General features: G+C 34.4%; 1 protein-coding gene and 1 long non-coding RNA gene across 7 annotated transcripts in view; one reads left to right on the top strand and one right to left on the bottom strand.

Moving 5' to 3' along the window:
- The window catches only part of LOC309631332, a 639,135-nt gene that overhangs the window by 239,407 nt on the left and 380,572 nt on the right, over positions 1–19,156 (top strand). The gene's annotated exons all lie outside the window — the stretch shown is intronic.
- The window catches only part of PDE1A (phosphodiesterase 1A), a 359,806-nt gene that overhangs the window by 105,423 nt on the left and 235,227 nt on the right, over positions 1–19,156 (bottom strand). For all 6 annotated transcript variants that reach the window (XR_014246179.1, XR_014246180.1, XM_082397534.1 and 3 more), the window contains one exon: positions 7,197–7,310. Coding sequence is in view for 4 of the 6 variants with exons in the window: in XM_082397534.1 (XP_082253660.1) it covers positions 7,197–7,310 (114 nt within the window). In the remaining 2 variants the exon portion in view is untranslated. The remainder of the gene's footprint in view (positions 1–7,196; positions 7,311–19,156) is intronic.

The raw sequence follows: 19,156 nt of genomic DNA, 5'->3' as shown, positions 1-19,156 counted from the left end.
CTTTTGGAAAAATGTCATTCTTTTTCTAAATATGGATTTAGACTGCATAGTCCTTGAGCATAGGTGTTGATCCTGGAGATGAATGCACACCTTCACATTAATTTTGATAGCCCACTTCCTTTTTCTTGGCCTTGTAGCTGGAGATCCTGAATTCAGGGTAGGAAAACATGTTGAAAGACAGTTCCATAGGAGATGGTAAGGTGGCTTTACAAGATGGGTTTAGACCTTAGAGGATGCAGAGAAATGCCTGGTAGGGGACCTCTATGGAAGGGGTTGAGTTGTGGGTTCTGAGAGGTCTTGTAGCAGTTATAGTGAGCCTAGCTGATGCTAGCTTCAGTTTGGGGAGCTGGAGGAAGAGATTGAGCTCATGCTTGGGAGCAGTACCAGCCTGTGGATTGCTGGACTTGAGGGGGAAATAGGTGACCTGCAGAGGAACAAATCAGCAGTTTGAAGGCAGAGAGCTGGCTGTAGAGGAAAGTGACAGCCAGGACATATTGGTTAAATAAGTAAACATTCACTGGGCATTCTTAAAAACTCTGCACTGAGAAACATATTGAATTAGTGTAGGAGCTCTGAATATTGAAATCGAAATAAAGCATTAAAAAAAAAACCCTGAGACTCCTGGATTATAATCCCCAAATTCACATCTGTAATATGGCACCATATTTCTGAGCTCTAGGGCCCATATATCTAGCGCTTCCAGACCTTTTTTTTTTTTTTTTTAACCTTAAGTTCTTTTGTTAGAAGCCATGTCTTTGAGAATGGGCATAGGGAACTTTGCCAGGGAATGAAACTCTTTAACATTCAGCAAGTCCAGCCATGTCTGGTTTGGAATCTTGACTCTACAGTTTTTATCCCATGCTATACCCATGTTCTGGTTATAATTTACTGAGGCTACTTAGTGTTTCCTCTTGTAATCTGTCAATGTGCTTGTGTTTCTCTCTCTAACTCTGAACATCCCTGTTTCTTGTTTGTGGTATTAGTCCTTGTTCCTCCATTTATCTTCCCAGCTCTTGACTCATTTCTAACCACCAGCTATCTGCACGGTTGTAGTCTGGATTCTGATGACCAGTGTGCCTGATATTTACTTCACATACTCAATGGATATTTGTGTCATGAGTGAATGTTCCTTAGTAAATTCCAGTACTGATGATTTCAAGGGACTTAGACTTCAAGGAGCCCTGGATTTCACTCAGTTGCTAGCAGACTAACTTCTTGAAGTACTGATTGACATCCATGCATTCTCACTCAAGACAATCTCTCAAAATTAAGGACCTTTAGATGTAGTAAGACATAGGAGTCAACTGAAGATTTTTTTTTTTTTTTAATCAAGATGTGTATATTATTAAGGTTTGTTTCCAACAGTTTGCACTTTGCTTTCACTTCCTGGTTAACTTGAGCCCACCTGACTTCATTTTTTCAGGATCAAAAATTTCTCTCAATAAATTATTTGATATTTTTCTATAAATTATACATCTTTATTATGTTATGTACCCAGAAGTATCTGCATTTTATTAGTACAACAAAAATTGGTTATTATTTAACTTTTACTCTGTCAGATATGGTGCTACATTTAATCCTCAAATCAAACCTGTGAGGTTAGCATGTCATTATTGTTAATTTACAGATGATAAAGCTAGAAAATAAGCATTGTCATTATTGTTAATTTACAGATGATAAAGCTAGAAAGTATAGAAGTTGAGTCACTTGCTTAAAGAAAGAGAGTACTGAGTGGAGCATCCAGACTTTGAACACCTCATTCTTTCTGAATCCAGAGTCTGTGATCAAACTGTGGTAATCATAAGACTTAGATTGGTTCATATTAAGAAAATAGTTATAAATTGTGTTGTAGGGTGGTATTAGTAAGCATAATATCCATCACTGAAAGTATACCTCCCAGTCAGCTGCCTACGCTCACGAATAGCAATTCATGAGGCCGAGGATGCTACTTTTCCTGGCATCATCCAAATCCAAATAAGGATGATCAAAAAGAATTTTTTTTTTAAAGTCACATGTTTCTGGATTATAACTGTGCTGCTTTGAAAAACAATAGCCTCTAGGGACACATCTGAAAGCAGAACTCATAAAATGTGGGCATTTGCATTTGAAAGTGTTTTCTCAAAAAACCAATAGTTATATTCATTAGGGAATTGTGCTATCATCCCTCAAAGAAGGTCAGAATTCAAATTCTATCAGAAATTCTTTTTTATTTTTCTTACTCATATCATATTTCAAGAGACATTTTGTGTTTTGATTTGTTTTCTTAATTGAAATCCTGCCGTCGCTAAGGCTTAGTGGGAAAAGATATATGTGTGTGTGTGTAGGGGGGGGATTTAAACCAATTCATAATTTCTGTTTTATTCTGCTTTATTATGTTTTAACCTATTTTTTTGTAGTCCAGCTCCCCCCCCAAAAAAATGCCTCTCTTGAATACTTACTGAAACATTTTATCTAAAAAGAGAATTTTCCATTAAAATATCTCAAAAGTCAGCAGTTTTTTAATTTAAAGTTTAAAAGAAACTAAATGCTTATTCATCCCTCCTCATTCTAAATTATCTCTGTTTTACTAATATTTCTAAGGCAAATGCAATTTTAATAATTATATATACATCTCAACAAAAATATCCTCAGTTTACTGCTGTGTTTTACTAAGTCTATAGGAAATCAAACCACATCAAGTAATTTTGCTTTAAAATTTCTTAAGCTGATATTTTAATCATAAAATCACAGTCTTAGAAGATATGTACAAGGTAATCTTGGGTCTAACCAGTGGCATGATGACAATATTTAATCACAGGCTCTCCAGAATAAAAACAAATCCTGATTTGTAGCATTTGCCAATTTCCATGGTATAAATACTCTCCCTATAGCCAATTTCAAGCTAACGATATGACATCACTGAAGGAAGAGCTGGGAAAAGATGTAACCACAGTCCACACACCACTGGGTCCCACAACCCTGACATCATGTGAGCTTTCATCAAAACCTCCAATAAGTCTCTGAAATCACCTTTTGGTCAGAAGTGGCTAAAGGGATGCAGATGAGAATTGTGCTTAAAAGCCAGGCTCTAGAGTCGGGCTGCCAAGACCCTAACTCCACTCTTTAAGTTACCCTCTGTGTTACCTTGCATAAGCCATCTAACTTTCCTGTGACTCTCTTTGCTCATATGTAAAATGGTAATAATAAAGTTTCTATCTCATTAGAATTGCTGTGATGATTAAATAAAATAATGCATTAAAATGCCTAGGAGAGTTCTTGGCACATAGCTATAATAATAGGCTATTAGTAATAAATGTTAGGGATTGTTTTTTCGAGAATTCACAATTCCACTTATCAGAATGTTTTACACATTGTCATCTAAATCTTTCAGAGGTCATTGAAACCCATCCTGTTTGATAGCAATACTCTGAGAGGAGCCAGTTATAGAGGGAAGAGCATTAAGAAGTCATACCTTAATAAAGAAGATGTGGTATATATATACAACGGAATATTACTCAGCCATAAAAAGAAATGAAATGGAGGTATTTGTAATGAGGTGGATGGAGTTAGAGTCTGTCATACAGAGTGAAGTAAGTCAGAAAGAGAAAAACAAATACAGTATGCTAACACATATATACGGAATCTAAGGGGAAAAAAAAAAAAAAAAAAAAGGCCATGAAGAACCTAGTGGCAAGACGGGAATAAAGACACAGACCTACTAGAGAATGGACTTGAGGATATGGGGAGGGGGTGGGGTGAGATGTGACAGGGTAAGAGAGTGTCATGGACATATATACACTACCAAATGTAAAATAGATAACTAGTGGGAAGCAGCCGCATAGCACAGGGAGATCAGCTCGGTGCTTTGTGACCACCTAGAGGGGTGGGATGGGGAGGGTGGGAGGGAGGGAGATGCAAGAGGGAAGAGAAATGGGAACATATTGTATATGTATAACTGATTCACTTTGTTATAAAGCAGAAGCTAACACACCATTGTAAGGCAATTATACTTCAATAAAGACGTTTAAAAAAAAAAAAAAGAAACGAAATTGAGTTATTTGTAGTGAGGTGGATGGACCTAGAGACTATCATAGAGAGTGAAGTAAGTCAGAAAGAGAAAAACAAATACCGTATGCTAACACATATACATGGAATCTAAAAAAAAAAAAAGATTCTGAAGAACCTAGGGGCAGGACAGGAATAAAGATGCAGACGTAGAGAATGGACTTGAGGACACAGGGAGGGGGAAGGGTAAGCTGGGATGAAGTAAGAGAGTGGCATGGACATATATACACTACCAAATGTAAAATAGATAGCTAGTGGGAAGCTAGTGGGAGATCAGCTCGGTGCTTTGTGACCACCTAGAGGGGTGGGGTAGGGAGGGTGGGAGGGAGATGCAAGAGGGAGGAGATATGGGGATATATGTATATGTATAGCTGATTCACTTTGTTATACAGCAGAAACTAACACACCATTATAAAGCAATTATACTCCAATAAAGATGTTAAAAAAAAAAAAAAAAAAGAAGTCATACCTTAGTTACTAGTCCCAGTTTTGCCAAAGTCTAGGTTTGTTACCTTTGCCAAACCAGTTTACTTCAAGAACTTTGGTTCTCTCATTAGTAAAATACAGAAAGTAATGACCACCCTGCCAACTGCACAGGATTGTGGTGAGATTAATATGAGATAATGAAGCTAAGAGCTCTTGGAAGATGGTACAAATGTGGGGTATTATCATTAATCCAATTTAAAATTCATGATGCCATGGAGGCATTAAAATAAAAGAGTGAAAAATTTTGTGTCATTTGAGTAAAAATTGGGAATGATGTGTTGTTAACAGCTGGGATGTTTTGCTGTAAAGAGGAAAAACCCCACATTATATCATGAAGCAGTTAAGCATTTTTTTCTTCCCACAAAAGAGCAAGTTTCAAAAGAAAAGGAACTATACTTTGAAATGTAACATATGTTTAAGTGAATTAGGGATCTTGGGAAACTAAGTTAAGAAATATCTATGAAATCATAATTTTCTGGAAAAGGAAATACAACAGAAAATTAATAGATAAAGCATATAATAGTCTATCAAATGAAAGATGAGACACTTAAGCTAAATGGATAGTTCACATTATGTCATTACAAGATGTATAGTGTAAATCTCCAAATAATTATTAAAGGTAAAAGATCTTCAGTTTTATAAATAACTATAAAAAATGAAATGTCCAGGACAGATTGAAGAAATCTTAAATAAATTAAGTTCAGTCAACTTGTGAACAAGAAACAGCACACACAAAAATGAAGGCAAGGAAATTATAGGAAAAATACCTGATTTTTAAAAAATTTACACTTTGAATCTCTGTTCACATAGAAGAATCATATACATTTATATATATTCAGTGAAAGTTAACCAAAAAATCATTCTAAAAGTATACCTATGATTTTTTTTTCTTAAGTTATGACTTCATACTGTGCTTTAACAGAGGAGTTCTGTTCTGGGGACAAAGAATCACCTGTGCAACATGGTCCTCACCACACACTTTTCTGTCAGTTGCCAGTAAAAATTCTTATTGTCTAAAATTTAAATGTCAGTCCATGATATAGGAAGATCAAGTTTCCTTGTTGAGGGGGAAAAAAATCAGAATGAAAGTTATGAATAGTATGTTACCTTCTATGAAAGGCAGAGGGAAAATATGAAATAAAAATTTATAATAAATCACTGAAAATATACATAAGAAATTTATGACTTGGGGAACTTGAGTAGACTGGGAAAGAGGTGGAGACAAGACTTTCATAAGGTACCTTTTCACATTGTTTTGATTTTTGAGTCGTGAATTTTTAAACTATTAAATAAATTATTGTATGTGTGTGTGTCTGTAAGTCCAGTACACATTGATATATAAAAACCTGTCTCACATCTGACTTAACCTCTCTCACCTGCCCATGCTCAGGCCTGACACAGGCAGGGACACCTGTGGAAGAGAAGGGGCATGATGAATGTCTTCACTCTCCATGCCCCGTCCCCTGTGCCACCCACTTTGCTGCTTCTCCTTGCTCAGCAATGTGGAGGGGAGGCAGGGGTCAAAGGGTCTTACAAGACTGGTGGGTTTGTTGTCATCTGTGTGACAAATACCCAAATGTTGGTTATTTTTTTCTCCTGGGGAGCTTTTGTGCGTCCCTCAGAGACAGCTTACTACACCAAGAGGGTACTTTGTTCTCTGATATTTGGGCTGAAGTTTTACGATTCCTACCCTGGCTTCTATATCAACAATCACCCCATGAAGGCTGTTTTCCACCCTCTGAAGTCGGTATCTTTGGTCAATACCTTTAAAAGACCTCTCTACTCCACCTGCCTCATGACTTTGAAAAAACTCAGTACCTTTTCTGTGCTGAAGTCTGGAAGTGCATGTCTCTCCCTCCACAGGGCCCCTCTTACAGTCCTCCCTTTAGGCCAAGTTTTCTTAACCTCCATGCTATTGACATTTGGGGCTAGATAATTCTTTGTTGTGGGGGATTTTCCTGTGCATTTTAGGATGTTTAGTGGCATCCTTGGCCTCTAACCGTTATTTAACAGTAGCACGCCCCCATCAACCAAAACAAGAATGTCTCCAGAACTTGCCCGATGACCCCTGGAAGGCAAATGGCCTGGTTGAGAGCCACAGCACTAGGCTAACAGCACTCTTCAAATGAATTGCCATTTCCTAATCTCCTTACCATTCTGCTAATTATCAGGCTGCGTGATGGGGTTTAGGTGATAATCAAATACACATTGGAGACTGCCCCTTAGCAAGCCCTGCACAGAGGGTCTGATAGATAAATATCATGAGAATATGTGGGCATGTGACACCCATTTTTTCAGAAGGAACTCTGCAATCTTGAGATAATAGGAAAATTCTTACATCAATGAAAATCAGTGTAAGCCTACACTGTCTCCGACATTTAAAAATCTGGGCCTAAGGAGAGTGAGAGTAGGGTTAAAGGAGACTTTAATTTGTTTATTTTTTGACTTTATTATTGACTATATTTTATTATTCAAGCTTTTGGATTAAAATTTGTATTTTTTAAAGAAAGAATCATAATTCTTCCATAGCTACATGAAGAAGAACATTTTAAGTTTTTGTAAGATTTTGATTTTGGTTTCATGGCTAAGATATGAAAGGAGGGTCAAGAAAAAGGGAAAAAAAGAGAGAGGCAAAAAGTTAAAAGGGAGAGGAGGTTAAAACTTACCTTGTTTCATCGATATAAACTGCTTCCAGCACAGATGCTGCATATTCAATATTCTTCTTTAAGTCTACGATGTTAACATCACCTTTTTCCAGCTGCTTCACTAAGCATCTTAGTCTGTTTCCAAAAGTTAGCCAAAAAGAAAGAAAAATAAAAAGAGATTTATCATAACTGTATGGAAAATAGTCCAATATTAAATATACAAATTGGGTTAAACTTTCAGTATATCTTTCCAGGTCATTAAATAGAAATATTTTTAGGTATATTTGGGGTATAATTAAGATCAGTCTTTATCACTTAAATGACTCAGAAATTATATTCACCTCTTAATAATACTAGGGCTATAGGTTGCTAGTTTAGGTACCATATTTCAAACATAGTTTTTCTGAAAATTCAAAACAATATAGGTATTTTCATAAAAGTATTTCTAACAGTAGAATTTACTTTATGGCTGTTTTGCTTCTTCAGAGTTGGCACTAAGAGAATATTTAAAGTCTACTCTTTTGACTACCACTGTAGCAATTATTCACTGTATATAGCAGTAAAAACAAAAATAAAAGGCAAAAGATTCAAGAAAATATAATTAAGATGAGAAAAAAATATATGTATGCATGCTTAGTATTTTTACTGCAATGGTTTTTCACTTGAAGGAAAACTGTAAAATATTTTCTCTTGTTTTTGCCCATGGGATGATGTATCCCAATTGTTTGAGAAATTTTAAAACATGCCTGGACTTCTGATTCACAGAAACTGTGATGTAATTAATACTATTGTTTTAAGTCACTAAATTTTGGGATAATTTTTTATGCAGCAATAGATATCTCATGGAGTGAGATAATACAAATTACCTCAATAAGTTTCTAACACTTTAAAAAACTTCTATGCATTAATTATAAATCCAGTGTTTTTGAAGATACTGCCCTTTACTAGGCAGAAAAAGAGAATATATTCTTTAGTCAGTACACACTATAAATAAACATTGTGAAGACAATTTACCCATTTTCCTAAATCAGCAGACAGAATTTAATTCCATTCCTAAGAAAATGTATTTCAGAGAGAATGGAGTGTATCTACTTTTAGGCACTGTCTTAAAGATAGTGTAACGGATTTTCAGAAAATTTACTTTGGGTGATTTCCAGTATCAAGGTTTAGGGTATAAAGGCAAGTTAAAAATTTCAGCAAGGGTATTTGACATTTCTCCATCCATAAGAAATACTTTATTTCTCCATGAAAGAAAGCCACACCTAGATTAAAACTTCTTATTCAGGAAGCTACAAAGAATTATTTTTTGTACCATATACTTTTGTATGATAAAATATTAGCAGACAATAACATTGCCAAATAAATTACATGTATCAATAAACAAGTCTTATTTGTACAGAGTCAGCAAACTAAAACAAAACAAAAATAATAACTAAAACAGGTTACTTAGAAAGAAAAAATTAAGCCTGGCTTTGAGGTTTGTGTAAAACACCGAATGTGATGATAAAGGAGCAACACATAGAATTTTGAGGGATTTTTGTAATGCTTATGACCCAAGCACATTATACTTAGTGAAATTATGTTTTATGTGGGAAGCAAAAGAAAAAGTGCCATACTTTGCAATGGCTTAAAAATATTCCCCTCACGTATCCTTCTTGTGAAAAGTGTTTGGTATAGCTCGGTTGTACGGCTTTGCTGTATTTGGTTGTATGATGTGGTCTTAAAAACCATGTGAACTTCAGATGGTTGCCTTTCATTCTCTCTGAATAACTGAACTCTTTTATTATTTAAGTTAGCAATTTTCACTACTAAAAAACTACATTTTCCAGGTTGTCTCAAAGCTACGTATGGTCAAATGACTGCATTCTGGTTAAGGAGAATAAGAAGGTCATTGAGTAAGACTTTCAGAACAATTATTTTGAAGAGGGCTAACTCAGCTAGAAGGGATTCTCTTTTACCCTTGCCTGTTACTTACTGCCTGGAATGCAGTGGAACTGTCTGAATGTCCAGGAGCTATATAGGATCATAAAGTGATCTGACTAAAGGAAGCTACCCACTAAGAATGGCAGAGAAGGAAGAAGGAATTGGTCTGGGTCCCATGCTGTGAATCCACCTGAATGAAATCACCTACATCTGAACTTAGTTCATGAGAGAACAAAAAAAAAATGTTGTGTTCAAGCCACTATTATTTTGAGTTTTCTTTTTCCTTTTTAATTTTTGAATTTTATTTTATTTATTTTTTTATACAGCAGGTTCTTATTAGTCATCAATTTTATACACATCAGTGTATACATGTCAATCCCAATCTCCCAATTCATCACACCACCACACCCACCCCCCGCCGTTTTCCCCCCTTGGTGCCCATACATTTGTTCTCTACATCTGTGTCTCAACTTCTGCCCTGCAAACCGGTTCATCTGTACCATTTTTCTAGGTTCCACATACATATGTTAATATACGATATTTGTTTTTCTCTTTCTGACTTCCTTCCTTCCTCTGCAATTTTTTGGAAGTGTTTGAGAAGGATGGGTGTTAGCTCTTCTCTAAATGTTTGATAGAAATCACCTGTGAAGCCATCTGGTCCTGGACTTTTGTTTGTTGGAATATTTTTAATCACAGTTTCAATTTCATTACTTGTGATTGGTCTGTTCATATTTTCTATTTCTTCCTGGTTCAGTCTTGGAAGGTTATACCTTTCTAAGAATTCATCCATTTCTTCCAGGTTGTCCATTTTATTGGCATAGAGTTGCTTGTAGTCATCTCTTAAGAGGCTTTGCATTTCTGCAGTGTCTGTTGTAACTTCTCCTTTTTCATATCTAATTTTATTGATTTGAGTCCTCCCTATCTTTTTCTTGATGAGTCTGGCTAATGGTTTATCAATTTTGTTTACCTTCTCAAAGAACCAGCTTTTAGTTTTATTGATCTTTGCTATTGTTTTCTTTGTATCTATTTCATTTATTTCTGCTCTGATCTTTATGATTTCTTCCCTTCTACTAACTTTGGGTTGTGTTTGTTCTTCTTCCTCTAGTTCCTTTAGGTGTAAGGTTAGATTGTTTATTTAAGATTTTTCTTGTTTCTTGAGGTAGGCTTGTATAGCTATAAACCTCCCTCTTAGAACTGCTTTTGCTGCATCCCATAGGTTTTGGATCGTTGTGTTTTCATTATCATTTGTCTCTAGGTATTTTTTTATTTCCTCTTTGATTTCTTCAGTGATCTCTTGGTTATTTAGTAACGTATTGTTTAGCCTCCATGTGTTTGTGTTTTTTACGTTTTTTTCCCTGTAATTCATTTCTAACCTCATAGTGTTGTGGTCAGAAAAGATGCTTGATATGATTTCAATTTTCTTAAATTTACTGAGGCTTGATTTGTGACCCAAGATGTTGTCTATCCTGGAGAATGTTCTGTGCGCACTTGAGAAGAAAGTGTAATCTGCTGTTTTTGGATGGAATGTCCTATAAATATCAATTAAATCTATCTGGTCTATTGTGTCATTTAAAGCTTCTGTTTCCTTATTAATTTTCTGTCTGGATGATCTGTCCATTGGCTTAAGTGAGGTGTTAAAGTCCCCCACTATTATTGTGTTACTCTCAATTTCCTCTTTTATAGCTGTTAGCAGTTGCCTTATGTATTGAGGTGCTCCTATTTTGGGTGCATACATATTTATATTGTTATATCATCTTCTTGTGTTGATCTTTTGATCATTATGTAGTGTCCTTCCTTGTCTCTTGTAACATTCTTTATTTTAAAGTCTATTTTATCTGATATGAGTATTGCTACTCCAGCTTTCTTTTGATTTCCCCTTGCGTGGAATATCTTTTTCCATCCCCTCACTTTCAGTCTGAATGTGTCCCTAGGTCTGAAGTGGGTCTCTTGTAGACAGCATATAGATGGGTCTTGTTTTTGTATCCATTCAGCAAGCCTGTGTCTTTTGGTTGGAGCATTTAATCCATTCATTTTTAAGGTAATTATCGATATATATGTTCCTATGACCATTTTCTTAATTGTTTTGGGTTTGTTTTTGTAGGCCATTTTCTTCTCTTGTGTTTCCCACTTAGAGAAGTTCCTTTAGCATTTGTTGTAGAGCTGGTTTGGTGGTGCTGAATTCTCTTAGCTTTTGCTTGTCTGTAAAGCTTTTGATTTCTCCATCGAATCTGAATGAGATCCTTGCTGGGTAGAGTAATCTTGGTTGTAGTTTCTTCCCTTTCATCACTTTAAGTATATCATGCCACTCCCTTCTGGTTTGTAGAGTTTCTGCTGAGAAATCAGCTGTTAACCTTATGGGAGTTCCCTTGTATGTTATATGTCATTTTTCCCTTGCTGCTTTCAGTAATTTTTCTTTGTCTTTAATTTTTGCCAATTTGATTACTATGTGTCTTAGCATGTTTCTCCTTGGTTTTATCCCGTATGGGACTCTCTGTGCTTCCTGGACTTGGGTGGCTATTTCCTTTCCCATGTTAGGGAAGTTTTCGACTATAATCTCTTCAAATATTTTCTTGGGTCCTTTCTCTCTCTCTTCTCCTTCTGGGACCCCTATAATGCGAATGTTGTTGCGTTTAATGTTGTCCCAGAGGTCTCTTAGGCTGTCTTCATTTCTTTTCATTCTTTTTTCTTTATTCTGTTCCACAGCAGTGAATTCCACCATTCTGTCTTCCAGGTCATTTATCCATTCTTCTGCCTCAGTTATTCTGCTATTGATTCCTTCTAGTGTAGTTTTCATTTCAGTTATTGTATTGTTCATCTCTGTTTGTTTTTTCTTTAATTCTTCTAGATCTTATTAAACATTTCTTGCATCTTCTCGATCTTTGCCTCCATTCTTTTTCCGAGGTCCTGGATCATCTTCATTATCATTATTCTGAATTCTTTTTCTGGAAGGTTGCCTATCTCCACTTCATTTAGTTGTTTTTCTGGGGTTTTATCTTGTTCCTTCATCTGGTACATAGTCCTCTGCCTTTTCATCTTGTCTATCTTTCTGTGAATGTCGTTTTTGTTCCACAGGCTGCAGGATTGTAGTTTTTCTTGCTTCTGCTGTCTGCCCTTTGGTGGATGAGGCTACCTAAGAGGCTTGTGCAAGTTTTCTGATGGGAGGGACTGGTCTTGAGATTTCTTTTAAATGCAGCTGAACCCAATCCTAACTGATAAATCAAATGAATAAGAAATGAATCAAATTATGGTCTTTTCTGGGTATATGCCCAGTAGTGGGATTACTGGGTCATATGGTAGTTCTATTTTTAGTTTTTTAAGGAACCTCCATACTATTTTCCATAATACATTCACCCTAATGTTCCTAGCAGCACTATTTGCAATAGCCAGAACAAGGAAGCAACTTAATGTCCATCGACAGAGAAATGGATAAAGAAGATGTGGTATATATATACAATGGAATATTACTCAGCCATTAAAAGGAATGAAATCAGGTCATTTGTAGAGATGTGGATGGACCTAGAGCCTGTCATACAGAGTGAAGTAAATCAGAAAGAGAAAAACAAATATTGTATATTAATGCATACGTGTGGAACCTAGAAAAATGGTATAGATGATCCTATTTGCAAAGCAGAAATAGAGACACAGACATAGAGAACAAATTTATAGAAACCAAGGGGGAAAGGGGGGTGGGTGGGAGGAATTAGGAGATTGGGATTGACACATATATACTATTGATACTATGTATAAAATAGATAACTAATGAGACCATACTCTGTAGCACAGGGAAGTCTACTTAATGCACTGTGGTGACCTGAATGGGAAGGGGGTCCAAAAGGGAGGGGATATATGTATATGCATGGCTGATTCATTTTGCTGTACAGTAGAAACTAACACAACATTGTAAAGCAACTCTACTCCAATAAAAATTAATTTTAAAAAAATGAATCAAAATAAGGAACTCAAGAATAGAGAAATTTTTATATAAAACGAGAGAGGACACTCCTGGTAAACTATACTCAGGTTCACTCCCTAACTCATGACAGCCTGCAGTTGTTCCCAGGGAGTCATCCATCAGCAGATCACACGTGATGAAACCTGGGACATCAAAAGGCTCTAATACTTACACAATGAACATGCTTTTTCACAGAGATATCTTGATGTAGTTTAAAACCAACAAACATTATAAATTGTTATATGTTAATAGGGGTAATAACCTGTAATCTGACACAAAAAATAGCTTTGAAAAATCTTAATAGGGGTATAAACCTAGAATCTAACACAAGAAATAGCTTTGAAAAAAATACTCCAAAAAAGTTTTACCACCCAACTAGAAAAACTAATTAGATATGGTTATAACTGTGTAAAACAATAGCCACCTATACACAGACACACACAGACACACACGCAGACACACACACACTCTCATACACACACCTCTAAACTCACTATGTCAACACCAAAAAACCAGAAATATATTTTGGAGGGTTACTAGGACTTCCTTTATCTCCTTTGCCTGTATGCACAAAATTTCCTTTAGTGAGTACACATTTCTATTTACATAAAAAGAAAAACCTTTGTATTGTAAAAAGATTATAATTAAAACAGATGTTAAGGAAACAATTTATATATTTGTTATTTCAATTGTGAATTTGCTTTTGTAATCAATTTATGCATACAGTAATCCCCAACAATCTTATTTAGGCTTTAGTTTCCCTTTGTAGATAATACAAGGCCAAACATTATCATGAATCATTTTCAAATGATCATACATTCTAAACTGGTGGGTTCCAAAGCATTAAGGCTTTACTGAATATACCTGTACATATTTTTTATTTTTTTTAAGAAGATATAGACTATTTGCCTAATTACTAAACTATCCTATGAGCAAATTCTCAGAACTGAAGAAGAAATCACAAAGTCATATGATAAAATAAATAAGTTCCCTAAATTTAGTAAAAACTCTTTTAAATAATGATTTGGTTTCTTTCATCAGAGTAAGCAAGCCGAGTGAAAAACAGTATAGTAATACCAGGACTAGGTATATTCTACTGGTTCCCAAAGCTTAAGATAAGTATATGTACTTTATGTTCTAACTTGAGCAGTTTCTGGCCCAGCAATTCAGCAATCTGTGGATAGAGACTCCACTGGCTACCCTGCACGGTAGCAAACAAGAGCTGTTCTATCAAACAGCATAGACCAGCTGTTCATAAGCAGATAATATTGCCAAGAAGGTATTAAAACCCAAGTCTGTTAAATAAATAATTATTTAGTATTTATTACTGTACCTGGGGCTGTGTTAGAAAAATTGTGTATATGAATACATATAAGAATGCATATATATGGATACACACACGTAATGCACCACAGTACCTGTCTTCAAGATACGTGCAATCTCTGGGAATGGCATGACTTATGCAAATAATGTTGTGAAATGTTGGAATACATACACTTCCCATTACTTCTTTTCCCTAATTTCCAAGCAAACTGATTTATTCACTGTGCCTCAAACACTCTCACATCATCCTAGATTCAAGTTCTTATTTCTTACTGAAATCCCTCTCTCCCATATCCCATCTTTAACTGTCTGAATCATGTTTAATTACCAGGCATATCTGGGATGCTATCTGTATCATAGGTACTTAGAAGATTTCTATCCACTGTGATCTCTCGACTTAGAAACTAAACCACACTTCATTTATCCCTCACTTATGAAATTGATATTTCTCTGGCTTTCACTATAATTTTAATATTTTGTGCATGATGTTTTCCCAACTGATTTTTCAGCCAATAAAAAAATTGCAAGGCCTGCAAAGAAGGAACACTGATCCATAATGAGGATAAAAATCAGTCAGTCAAAACTGACCCAAAAACTACAAAGATGATAGAATAAGTAAGCAAGGATGTTAAAAGTTACAATTAAAACAATAACATACTACTCAATGCTCTGTAATGGCCTGTATGGGAAAAGAACCTAAAAAAAGAGTAGATACACACACACACACATATATATATATATGTATAACTGATTCACTTTGTTGTACACCTGAAACTAACAAAACATTGTAAATCAACTATACTCCAATAAAAGTTTTAAAAAAATAACATAAACAACATTATGCCAATAAATTCAACAACTCAGACAAAATAAACAATTTCCTTAAAAGACGCAAGCTACTAAATTTCAAAAAGAAATTAATAAACTGAATTTGTAGTTAAAAACTTTCACACAAAGAAAACTTCAGGCCCAAATGACTTCATTGGCGAATTCCTACGAACATTTAATGAAGTAATAATACCTATTCCCTACAGACTTTTCCAGAAAAAGAATCCCAACTCATTCTAGGAGTACAAAATTACCCTTATAACAAAACCAGATGAAAACATTAAAAGAAGAAAAAGCAGCAGCAGCAGTAACATATTAATGAATATGCCTCATGAACATAAATGTAAACATTTCTTAACATTTTAAGAAATCATGTCCACCAGTACATAAAAGAATACTGCATCATAAAAGAGATTTATCTCAGGAATGAAAAGTTGTTATAAAATTGAAAAATTAATCAATGTAATTCACTATATTAAGAGACTAAGAAAAGCCATATGATCATCTTAATAAATACTCAAACAGTATTGGACAAAATCCAACATCAATTGCTGATTGAAACTCTTAGCATTTTAGGAATAGAGGGGAGCCTACAAAAATCTACAGCTAATGTCATAAATAATGTTAAATGACTGAATGCTTTCCTTCAAAAATCAGGAACAAGGCTCTAGTCTCGCCACAGATATTCATAATTTCATCGGATCTTTCAGCCAAAGCTATAAGGCAAGAATAAAAGCTATCCAGACTGGAAAGAAAGAAATAAAGCTGTCTTTGTTCACAGACAACATGATTGTCTAAGTAGAAAATCTGATGAAATATAACAAAAAGTTACTAGAAGTAATAAAAAGTAATAAATGATTGTAACAAGTTTACAATATAAAAAAGATACAAAAATAATATCATTCTATATAATAATAATGAACAATCTGAAATTAAAATGAAAAGCAATACCATTTACAATAGTACTGAAATGTAAAATTCTTAGATATAAATCTGACAAAGTATGTGCAAGCCCTATACACTGAAAACTATAGAACATTGCTGAATGGAATAAAGGTAGACCTAAATAAATGAAGAGATGCACCATGTTTATGGATTGAAAGACCCAATATTGTTAACATGTCATTTCTCCACAAATCTATCTATAGATTCAATACAACACCAGTAAATATCCCAGCAGGCTTTTTGTTTTTGTATATATTGACATGCTGATTCTGAAATTCACATAGAATCAAGGAGCTAAAATAGTCAAAACAAATTTTACAAAAACAACAAAGTTGGGGGATTTACACTACTTCAAGACTTATAAGACTTCAAGACATTTTAAAGCTACAGTAATCAGTACAGTATAAATGGCATAATATAGTACATTATTAACAAAAAGATAGTACAACGGATCAATGGAACAGAATATAAAGTCTAAAAATAGACCCCCAATATATAGTCAATTTATTTCAGAAAAAGATGCAATGATAATCTAGAGGAAAAAGGATAACCTTTACAACAAATTGTGCTGGATCATTAAAAATGTCCATGTGTAAAAGGAACTTTGATCCATACATGCACCACAGATTTAAATGTATATCTTAAAACTATAAACCTAGAAGAAAACATAGGAGAAAATCTTTTTGATCTTGAGTCATTCAAAGATGTCTTAGGTACAACACCTACAAAAAAAAAATAAGTTGAACTTCACCAATATTAAGAACTTCTGTTCTTCAAAAACTTTGTTTCAAGAATTAAAAGACAAGCCACAGACTGGGAGAAAATATTTACAAACCACATATCTGATAAAGGATTTTCAGAAAGCATATAAAGAACTTGCAAAACTCAATAATAACAAGATAAGCAATCCAATACAAAATCTGCCAATGATTTTTTTCTATCACCAAAAAAGATATATTCATGGCAAACATGAAAAGATGCCCAAAATTACTGGTCACCAGAAAAAATTCAACCTAAAATAAGTGAGATATAATCAAATACCTATTGGAATGACTAAAATTAAAATAACTGATCATACCAAATATTGGCAAAGATGTGAAGCAAGTTAAACTACATACACAGCTGTTGGGAATGTAAATAAGTACAATCACTTTGGAAAACTTTTTCTCAAAAAGTTACACATGTATCTACCATGTGACTCAACCACTCTATTCTTTGATGGAGAGAAAAAGAAATATATGTCCTTACACATACTTGTACATAAACATCATAGCAGCTTTATTTGTAATAGCCCCAAACTGGAAACATCCCAAATGTTCATCCACAAGTAAATGGAAAAACAAATTGGGGCATATCCATCCAAAGAAGTTCTACTCAGCAATAAAAGGAATGAACTATTGATACACATAATGACAGGAGTGAATCTCAAATAATTATGCTGAGTGAAATACGATAGATGCATATGTATGATTCGATTTATATAAAATTTTTAAAATATAAGCTATTCTTACAGTGACAGGAAGCAGATCAGAGGTTGCCTGGGAGTGAGGAGATGAAGGAGGAAAGGAGGGGAAGGGTTACAAAGGAGCTGGAGGAAGTTTTGAGGGTAATGGAAATGTTCATTTTCTTCATTGTGGTGATGGTTTCATAGGTGTACACAGATGTTCATACTTGTCAAATTATAAATTACACAGTGAAATATGTAATTTGAGATAGAAAAAGCATATATGCTAAATAGATGCTTCTGTTACATATCTTTATTTTTCATCAATTTTATTAAAATGCTTAAATTTTTAATATATACTATCATGAAAGGCATGATAAAAAATCAAAAGTAGCATTAAACTGTTAATGATCTTTCTCCAAGGAGAATGACACTAATTTTGATAATTCATAAGGCTTTTAAAATCAGCCTGAATATTAGGTGCTGAACAGGCTTTGATGTTCGCAGCTTTTTGGTGGGACTTCCTTACCTTCTAATGATCAGAACATTTAAAAGAAGATAGAAATGAAAATAGAAACCATCTTTGAAAATAATTGATTGGATCTGTGATTCAATCAAGCAGTTGCAGAAGAAAAATAATTTCTACCCTTGAACAGAGTACTGAGCTGTAGAAAATGATTATTTTTTTTATTCAAATATAGAACCAACACTTTCTAAATGAAAAAATACTCAGTATAAAGGGATGTAGTTTTCAGAATCAAGCACTTCATAAACTCTAAACTTACCTTCTGAGATTGCTACATGACCCTGTCTTGCAAAAGGACCACCTACATGACTAAGAATATTATACTAAAAAATCCCGTGTGTCTATGCATGTCTTCATTAATTCTAGGATAAAAATGTCCAGGATATCCCTAATGCTGTAAAGCATGAATGATATGTACATTAATAATTTAAATTTAAAAGAGAATTGATACTCATCATATTTCTGTCAATGTCCCCATTTTTCACCTAACTGAACAAAAGTGAGAAGGATATGGCTGTAAGAATGTCATCTTAAGAAGCAGAAAAGGTAAAGCTAAAAGAATATCTATAGTGATATTAACATTAACTTTAAATATGGCCATACGCAGGAGTGCACAGAAACACAAATAGGTACTGCCAGAATTAGAAGCTGCTATGTCATTTTCTAAGTCCTGCATGCCTCTAATCCTAACATGATAAAAAATGATGATAAGAAGCCATTAAATAATGAAGTTGTGTTGTCTACTCTGTAGGTCAATGCTTAGGAAATTAAATTCTAACCTTAGTGTAAGAAGCAAGGCTTATAGATTTAAAGTCTTGTTAGTCTTTTTTCCCCCACAGAGGCCAATGTTATAATTGTAAAGCTCCTTGATACCTTTATTTTATAGAATAAATAATTCCCCCCAAAATTGGTATCATTGAAAAAAATGGGAACAATTGTATGGCAAACATTATTGCTCTTTAAAATATATTTACATTCTACATTTAAAGGAGCAAAATAACTCCACTGGAGAATATATAATGAAAAAGTATTTTTTTTAA

The sequence above is a fragment of the Balaenoptera borealis genome (genome assembly GCF_965194805.1).
Source record: "Balaenoptera borealis genome assembly, chromosome: 6".
Classification (NCBI taxonomy): Eukaryota; Metazoa; Chordata; class Mammalia; order Artiodactyla; family Balaenopteridae; genus Balaenoptera; species Balaenoptera borealis.
The sequence above is the reverse complement of the archived record's forward strand: the minus strand, read 5'-3'. Positions and strand labels throughout refer to the sequence as shown.